The sequence below is a fragment of the Suricata suricatta genome, chromosome 8, assembly GCF_006229205.1.
Source record: "Suricata suricatta isolate VVHF042 chromosome 8, meerkat_22Aug2017_6uvM2_HiC, whole genome shotgun sequence".
Classification (NCBI taxonomy): domain Eukaryota; kingdom Metazoa; phylum Chordata; class Mammalia; order Carnivora; family Herpestidae; genus Suricata; species Suricata suricatta.
Window position 1 is genome coordinate 11,570,557 of NC_043707.1, and position 9,586 is coordinate 11,580,142.

The 9,586-nt window shown below is 45.0% G+C and overlaps 1 protein-coding gene across 1 annotated transcript; it reads left to right on the forward strand.

Moving 5' to 3' along the window:
* MPV17L (MPV17 mitochondrial inner membrane protein like) lies at positions 1–8,559 on the forward strand (the record flags this gene model as incomplete). Its single annotated transcript, XM_029949860.1, has 4 exons — positions 1–286; positions 3,675–3,745; positions 7,752–7,781; positions 7,863–8,559. Coding segments are annotated over 4 exons (567 nt in total), but the record flags the coding sequence as incomplete, so codon positions are not given.
* Positions 8,560–9,586: the final 1,027 nt, after the last annotated feature.

Sequence of the window (9,586 nt, forward strand, 5' to 3'; positions counted from 1 at the left end):
CTGCGCGCGGCCCGGCGCTACCCGTGGCCCACGAACGTGCTGCTCTACGCGGCGCTCTTCTCCGCCGGCGACGCGGTGCAGCAGCGCCTACGGGGCGGTCCCGCCGACTGGCAGCAGACGCGGCGCGTGGCCACCGTGGCCGTGACCTTCCACGCCAACTTCAACTACGTGTGGCTGCGCGTGCTGGAGCGCGCGCTCCCGGGCCGTGCTCCGCGCGCCGTGCTGGCCAAGGTGCTGTGCGATCAGGCGATCGGCGGGCCCGTGGCTGTCTCGGCCTTCTATGCCGGTGAGCGGCCAGGGCGGGGACCCGGGGCCAGGGCGAGATCCGATGGGAGGGGAGGGGGCTGGAGCCAAGGTTGGGGGACCGGAGGCCGGGGTTTTCTGGGGGCTGGGATGGAGCAGGAGCCAGGGGCTCTGGGGCCGGACCCGGGCTGGAAGCCATGGGGTGGGGGTGGAGGTGGGGGCAGGATTTCAGGGGGCTGAAAGAGCCAGGACAGGAGCAGGAGGTCGAAGTGCAAGAGATGATAAGTCTGGGGACCGGGGATTATGAGGGAGATTTGAGAGGTGGTGGCTGGAGAGGCGGAGAACTAGGAGGCCAGGATCCAGGATTGGAGTTGGGACGCTGGGGTTGTGCATAGCCAAGTGGCTGGAGGTTTCAGGAGCCTGGGAAGTTGGCTAGAATTGGGGGGAGGCAGGGCTGGGAGCCCTCTTTCCCCTGGCAAAGGTCCGCATAAATGTCGGGGAGATCACAGCTCGTGGCCATGAGTGCTGCAACTCCAGTGACCTAGTTGTGGGATGGGGTGATCCTGCTCCTGGGAAAATCCATGCCTGGGGCTATGGGGCCTCCTTTCCACTGGTCCAAGCTCCTTTCCAACACACTAATGAAATGGGAGGGGACTGGGGACATGGGCACAGAGCCAGGGGAACAGAGTCCCCCAGAAAATTCATGCTCAAGGTCTTAGTCCTGTTTTGGTAACAAGACTTTCCTTTGGGGGTCCCATCCCCATGTAAAAAAGCCACAGAAAATGTGAGGGGACCTTGGATCCTGCCATAGAGAACTCTAAGCCTATGAAAAGACCTAGAAGGCCCCTCAGAAATCACCCTGGGTCCTTAAGGCCTGACTTTGGGAATCTTCCATAGGGTTTTGATGCCAAAAACAATGGAAGGGTCTCTTTAGCCTCTGTCCTCCTAGCCGTTTCTATAGCCAAAGAGGGTGAGAGGGGAGGAGCGGTACCAATTCCATAAGAAAATCCAAGGGTTCTGGGCCTGGCCTTGGACTTGGGGATAACATATTCCCCCAAGGTCTTTTCAGTGGCTGTTGGTGCCTTCTAGACTGGGTCTTGGGACCCATGATATCTATACTGCCCTGTGGATCTTCCTTTGGGGAGCCAGATTTGGTTCCTTTTCTCACAAACCGCACAGGAAGCATGAAGGGCCTTGGTGCCTGCTGAAGGCTCAGCCTACCTACCACGTAGCTGACCAGTCAGTGGGGTCAGGGAAATAGAGGACCTGAGAGCAGGGGCTGCCGGGCACCTGGTACCACGGTGTGACTTCCATGCCACATTGGCAAGGAGGTTCCTCATGCCTGTTACTGCCGTGCGTTGATGAGGATTTGGGCCCTAAGGGCTGGGCCTTTGGGAACCAGATTTCCATTTGAGCTTCAAACAACCCAGTGAGGCAGATCCTCTTTATTATTGCTATGTTACAGAAGACAAAACTGAGATTTGAAGGGGGTTAACCTAAGTGACTTGCCCAAAGACAACATAATCTATACCATGCTTTTTAAAATTTTTTAATGTTTATTTTTGAGAGAGAGAGAAAGTGAGTAGGGGAGGGGCAGAGAGAGAGGGAGACACAGAATCTGAAGCAGACTCCCGGCTCTGGGCTGTCAGTACAGAGCCTCGAACCCATGAGCTGTGAGATCATGACCTGAGCCGAAGTCAGACGCTTAACCAACTGAGCCACCCAGGCGCCCCCATGCCATGTTCTTAATCTTGAGTGTTGTCACTGTGTGTGACACCCAAAAGAAGCCTCAGTAACCAGGCTCCAGGAGGCCTATGGTTCAAGTCTGAGGCTCGTGACCCGGGTCCCTACCCAGATGGCTGCTTTGTTTGGCTTTTTAGATTTCTGGCCTGATTTCCCTCTCCTTGTGTGAAAATGAAGGTGGAGGAGTGGGTTGGATGTTTGTTCCAGGCATTTCCGACCTGGAAACTGCCTATATCAGATGATCCTTTGTGCTGGGGCCACCTTGGGGAGCTCGGATTATGACAGGTCTGGCTGGAAATCTGCACCTGGGTTGGATGTGGTACATTAACCTCCTGAAGCTCCTTTTTCTGCTTCTGTAACTACCGACCTCAGTGGACTGTTGGGGAGGGCAGTCTGAGGAAATAAGGCATGTGAGTGCTTAACGCTGAATTAGTGCTGGGTAAGTGGAACTCAGTATTATCAATACTTGCATGCAAGGGTATTCTCATAAATCCTGTTCTAAGAATCTCTTGCAATAGGCTAACCCTTCCCCCCCAAAAAACCCCCAAGCCCCCCTCCTATTTCCCCTTCCAATTAGATTTGAAGGAGAATTTTTTAAAGCACTTTTATTTTTACTCCTTCCTAAAATAGGAGGATTTTGTCTTTGCTCCTTGAAATTTCTTTTCAGGGTTGGTGAACATGCAAAGTTTTCAGAATGTCTTAGGATGGCTCAAGTGGTGCCGTGGATTTCAGATTCTGATTGGAATAATGATACTGGAATAATTCTGATTAGAATATTGAGGGGAACTTTGTAGTTGCTAGAGCACCCAGGGTCCATCTGCCTTTTTTTTTTTTAAGAAGGCAATTAAATATTTGTTCATTCATTTACTAATTATTTTTTAAAGTTTTGATTTATTTTGAGAGAGAGAGAGAGAGAGCTCATGTGTGCACGCCGGCAAACAGGAGAAGGGCAGAGAGAAAGAGGGAAAGAGAGAATCCCAAGCAGGCTCCCCCGTGTCAGCCGGAAGCCCAGTGCAGGGCTTGATCTCATGAACCATGAGATCATGGCCTGAGTGAAATCAAGAGGTGGACACTTAACTGACTGAGCCACACAGGCACCCCTATATTTAAAAAATTTTAAACATTTTATAGGAAGTTTGGAAGGCAGAAAAGTCACCAATCATCCTGCTATCTGAATGCTGTGAATTCTCTTAAAATAAAAAAAATATTTTTTTCTGCTATCACTTTTATATTCTGCCAATTTCACTTCATATTTATCATTCCTTTTAAGATTTATCTAGTTTTATTTATTTATTTAAAGATTTACCTGGTATTTTTTTTTTTAATATTTGAGAGAGAGAGAGAAGATGTGCAAGGTAGAGTTAGAGAAAGAGGGAGAGAGAATCCCAAGTGGGTCCTTGCTGTCAGCCTGGAACCTGACTTGGGGCTCCATCCCACGAACCCTGAGATCATGACCTGAGCCAAAATCAAGAGTTGAACACCCAACCAACTGATCTGCCCCGGTGCCTGAAGATTTATCCAGTTTTAGAATGGAGGTAATGTTTTCACTGTTGGGTCAGAAGGGACATAATAAATGAGAAGATACCACTAGTTACTTTGCATATTGAAATAGGAAACCTGAATTGTTATACATTATTCTTCCCACTGAATTTTTCAAAAATCCTTTTGGTGTGTGTTTTTACAAATAGGCATGAGTATTCTTCAGGAAAAGGATGACATATTTTTGGAACTGAAACAGAAATTCTGGAATACCTACAAGGTAAGACAGACTTTGGAAAAGGTAACCCAGATCTTTTTGTGTATTTCTAACATTAAGTGCATTTTAAGAAAACTCTTCTTCTTGAGTTAGGGCTCTAGTTGGTTGGCGCAAGGGGGCAGTATTTTGACGGAGAGATCTTAAAACTGTTCTGCTGGATGAATGAATAAGAACCTTTAAGGGTGTCTCTCCACTGGGAATGTCTATACATGAGCATCTCTGAATTTTAGTCAATGTTCACAATGGGTCCCATTTTTAAGATTTACTCTTATTATGGTTTAAGTTTATTGAGTGCATTTTGGAGCCAAAGAGATTAGTGCACAAGGGCAATAGCAAAACATGAGTGATTAATAGAATCATGCCCATTCAGAGCCAATGTCCCCAGGTGTGCGTTTGGCTGAGTCCTGATGAAGGATGACGTTTCCCAAGATTACTTTTAGGCCCAAAGCAAGTCACCTGTTGCACTGTTTGCCCAATATGAATATATACAACCCATTCCAACAAATATTTGTTCACTTATTCAGTGAAGATTTATTGAGCAGTATCCTTAATCAAGGCCTGGCAAAATCAGGGGGGCTTTTCAGCTCTGGCCTAGACCATGTTTGATTTTAGTTATCATAATTGAGTTTTCAGGATTGCTGAATATACACAGACTGGCCTTCGGCTTCACATGCATTTAATTCCCTATCAGAGGTAGTGCCAAGCCACACCGGGCTATTGCCCAGACAGCCGCTGGCACCTGCTATGGAGTAATACTGAGCACTGGAATCAGCACTGCCCACTTAATGGCTAGAGGCAGATGATACGGAGGATGGGGGCTACATGCCCCCCTCCCCCAGGGTCCCCCCAGCCTCCCTGCCTCTATGCTCAGGGACAGTTTCTTCTCCTTTAAGGGGAAAGAGTCTTCAGAGCTCTTGTTATTTCCCTTGGGGCAGAAATCGTGAGCCCATCGTGACTCACTAATCCAAATGTGATTTTCTTCTGCTTTATTTTGGAAAAAGAAAAAAGTCTGCCCATTATGTCATAGATCCTGTGGAGGTATCTACATCTCACATTAAAAAAAAAAAGAGTGAGCAAGCACATTTGGGAAAGAAAGAAAGGGGCTTTAAGCAGGGATTTGCAGACATTTCAGATTCTCCTCCCTTAACGAAGACACACAGGCCACGTTTGTTGGGTGTTGAATGCCATGCCAAGGATCCTAAATGTCAGCAATAGTGGCAGGAGAAACCCGCCAGAGGGCTATTGTAATCAAGGCCACATGAGAAACAGAGAATGGCGGGGGAGCCTGGGCGGCTCAGTCGGTTAAGCGTTGCACTCTTGATCTCGGCTCAGGTCATGATCTCACGGTTCATGAGATGGAGCCCAAAGCTGTCGGTGGGAAGCCTGCTTGGGATCCTCTCTCTCCCCCTCTCTCTGCCCTTTCTCCACTCATGCTCTCAAAATAAAGAAATAAAAAAAAATAGGACTGATTGGAGAGCTCTTGAGGAGGTAGAATTTGTCACTGAGTGACACTCTGGGTGAATGACTGGTGGCTGGGTAATGGGGCCAGGACACATCTAGGATGGCCCACAGGTTTCTGCCTTGAGTAACTGCATGGGTGGTGGTTCATCACTTGGGATAGTGCATAAAGGACAGAGAGCAAACTGGAGAAAAAAGATAGATGAGTTCAGTTTGAGAAATACTGAATTCTAGATGCTGTTCATATATGCAAGGGGAGATTTCCAGATGCACAGAGGAGAGCCCAGAGCTAGGGATAGTAGATATGGGAGAAACTGGATTAAAATCAGCTTCTCAAACCAAGCTTGATAGATGAAACCAAGAGAACAAACATTAGGAGTTGGAAGACAAGAAGCATCCAAAAAGAATCCATCACAAAAGGCTTTCTTGTAGCCCAAGGATGTGTGAGTGAAAGTAGAATTCCTTTTTTGTTGCTGAGGAATCAACCCTGTGCCCAATCCAAGTTCTTTGGATGCAGGTGGAAAGAACATGCCTCAAGTACTACATGTAGGTAGCACCTGAGTTTTTGGTTTGTTTGTTTGTTCTGCACAGATGGCATGCAATTTCTGTCTCCTTTCACCAGCTGCAATATGGCGGCTCGGGTATATTTCCTCTTAGAAATTTATCTCTTATTGCACTCTTTTCTATTATAGGGTTTTATTTTTCTTTTCTTTTTAATTTTTATGTTTACTTATTTTTGAGAGGGAGAGAGAGAGAGACAGAGAGTGAGCAGGGGAGGAGCACAGAGAGGGAGACACAGGATCCAAAGCAGGCTCCAGGCTCTGAGCTGTTGGTACAGAACCAGATGCAGGCTTCAACTCACAAACTGTGAGATCATGACCCGAGCCAAAGTCAGAAGTGTAACCAACTGAACCACCCAGCTGCCCCACTTTATAGGTTTTTAAAACTTTAGCTTGGAAGTGATTTCAAGCTGACAGAAAAGTAACAAGAATAGTTCAAAGAATACCTTTTACCCATATTTATCTATCATTAACATTTTGCCCATTTGTTTTATTATTTCCTGGCTCTACCCATCTATCCATCGATCTTTCTGTCTACTTTCCTGAATCGTCTGAGGGTAAATTACACACAGAATTACACGTCACCCCTAGATACCTAAGTATCTATTTTCTAAGAATAAATATGCTCTTTTCTATAACCACAGCAGAGTTAACAACTTCAATACATTTAACAATAGTAATCCCTGTTATCTCATCCAACTTTATGCCACATTTGTCAATCCACTATCTAATGGTCTTTATAGCATTTCTTTCCCTTTCAAAAGGCATAGGATACAGTCTAGGGTCACGTAGTGCATTTAGTTGTCCTGTCTCTTTAGTCGCCATTAATTGGGAAACTTTCCTCAGCTTTCTTTTGTCTATTGCAACACTGATACAAATTTTTTTTTTTGAGAGAGGCAGAGCGTGAGTGGGGGAGGGGCAGAGAGAGAGGGAGACACCGAATCTGCAGCAGGCTCCCAGATGTCAGCGCAGAGCCCGACGCAGAAGGGGGGCTTTAACTCATGAGCCATGAGATCATGACCTGAGCGGAAGTCGGATACTTAACTGACTGAGCTACCCAGGCACCCCTTAACACTGCTATTTTTGAAGAATATAGTTCTGCTCTGCCCCTTAAAAATCAACAACAACAACAAAAACCCACAACAAAGCATTCCCCTGTGTGAGGTATTTTGTAATACACAAGAATGTCAGCTAAACTTATTCTATACCAAGAAAGAGTAGGATATATTATTTGCCTTCAGTCTTTTTGGATAAAAAATTCAAACGTTTTAGGGAAAATGAGCGTCCCCTCTGGCTCTCATTGTGTGACATAGTAGACTATGTTATTAATACATCATTTCCATGAAGAATGAAAACTTTAAAGCTTTACTGATGATCCTTTTATAAATATATTCCTGGGGCATCTGGGTGGCTCAGTCGGTTTAGCGTCCAACTCTTGATTTCGGCTCAGGTCATGATTTCAGGGTGGTGGGCTGGAGACCCATGTCAGCTCTGCCCTGAGCATCGAGCCTGCTGATGATTCTCTATTTCTCTTTCTCTCTCTCTCTCTCCCTCCCTCCCTCTCTCTCTCTGCCCCTCTCCCCCACTAGTGCTTTCTACCTCTCTTTAAAAAAAAAAAAAGAATACACACACACACTCCTATAGCATTTGCTTGGGCTAACAGGAAAACCACAACATATAAACGTATGTTGTTATTTTGAAAGTGGCTGTCTAAGAGAAATGGTACTGATTCTGATAGTCTTCTCATTCTGGGTCTGTGAATAGGAGTAATATAAACATCTCGTACCTAAAAACTCTTTGCAGAGCTCTTACTAACCTCTTCTGCTTGAGAGACTTTAAGTAGTCTGATTTAATCGGCTTAGTCGGAAACATAATATCACCTCCACATTCTAACTGCCTGGTATTTCTTTTCTTTCATAGCATGAGCTGTGGGATCGTGCGCCCGCGTGTGTGACTAAAACACATTCTAATAAAGTTTTTCTCTATTCCAGAGTGGTCTGATGTACTGGCCCTTTGTGCAGGTGAGTTTCCAACGACTCAGAATGCCAATTCCTGGCTGCGGTTTGTGCGGGGGCCTAGCATCCTCTTTCTTTCTGTTACAGCTGACCAACTTCAGCCTGGTTCCTGTTCACTGGAGGACCGCTTACACTGGACTGTGTGGTTTTCTGTGGGCTACCTTCCTTTGTTTTTCACAACAGAGTGGCGATGGCACGTTCAAGTCCGCCTTCACCTTCCTTCATGTAAAGGAGGCCAGTGCACTTGAAAGGCCCCCCGAGAAATGAGAAGCCAAGGACTCCCTGATGATGATCTTTTTTTTAATGCAGTGACTTGCTTGCAGATATGAGTCTACTTATCAGTTATGTGCTCCGTTTTGGAGAATTACTATTGCGTAGACCCAACTGTTTCATTATCGATGAGTACTTTAAATTTCATTCAAACCTTTTTCCCCATGCTGGTCTGAAAGTATTGCTTCTCTACTGTGTTCACGTCTCTAATACTTAGTTACTAATGGCAACAGTGCCATCATGGAATTTTGTAATTATTACTGTTTCTATTCTAATATTTTAATGCCAGTTGATTTAAAGAACCCATTTTGCTTCTAAAATCTCAGGTTGTCTCCTAAATGCTTTGGATCAGTTGAACTTTTATACCATAAATAGTCCTTAGATAAGTAAATCTGTGTTTACATAGAGCTCAATCAAGGAGAAGATTGAATAACTGGATTTTTTTCCTGGAAATACTTTATAAAATAATTTCTTGTTACCCTGATGCTAAGTTCTCTAGGTATATTTTATGTCATCAAAAATAATAATAGTATGTGATTGGTGTGTCCTGTGTAGAAATGTATTTCATGGATGTCTTCTACTATTGTAATTTTGAAAAAAAAAATTAACATTTACTTATTTTTGAGAGACAGAGAGACAGAGCTTGAGTGGGGGAGGGGCAAGGAGAGAGGGAGACACAGAATCCCAAGCAAGCTTCAGGCCCTGAGCCATCAGCTCAGAGCTGGACGTGGGGCTCAAACTCATGGACCACAAGATCATGACCTGAACTGAAGTCGATGCTTCACCAGCTAAGCCACCCAGGTGCCCCATGCTACTATTGTAATTTTGAAGTTAAGCACTTTTTAGTTAACATGTTCTAGTTTTGAGCATATTCAGTTGACTGAAGTACCCCATACCTGTATTCTAGACTTAGGAAATATACATGATATCTGGCTTCTTCTTCTTCTTTTTGTAAATAGTTTGTGGCTTCTTAAAGAAATACATTGAGGGGCGCCTGGGTGGCTCAGTTGTTTAAGTGCCAACTTTGGCTTGGGGTCATCTTGTAGTTTGTGGGTTTAGGCCCTGCATTGGGTTCTTTGCTGACAGCTCAGAGCCTGGAGCCTGCTTCAGATTTTGTGTCTCCCTCTCTGTCTGCCCCTCCTCCATGAACGCTCGGTCTCTCTTTCTCAAAAATAAAATAAACATTAAAAAAATAATAAAGAAAAAAATATATTGAGTGGAGTTTTTTTTCCTAAGAAAATGAATAAATTTACTTCCTCTGGAAGGAAAAACTTTATTCCATAGATTTCCAAAGAAAACGGCTGCCCCAAATTTCACACTGATGTTATATTTTTAAAAATTAGTGCTTTCATGGGACCTCATCAAGATAAAAAGCTTCTGCACTGCAGAGGAAACAATCAAGAAAACTAAGAGGCAACTGACAGAATGGGAAAAGATAGTTGCAAATGACATATCAGATAAAGGGCTAGTATCCAAAATCTGCAAGGAACTCCCCAAACTCCACACCCACAAAACAAATAACCCAGTGAAGAAATGGGCAG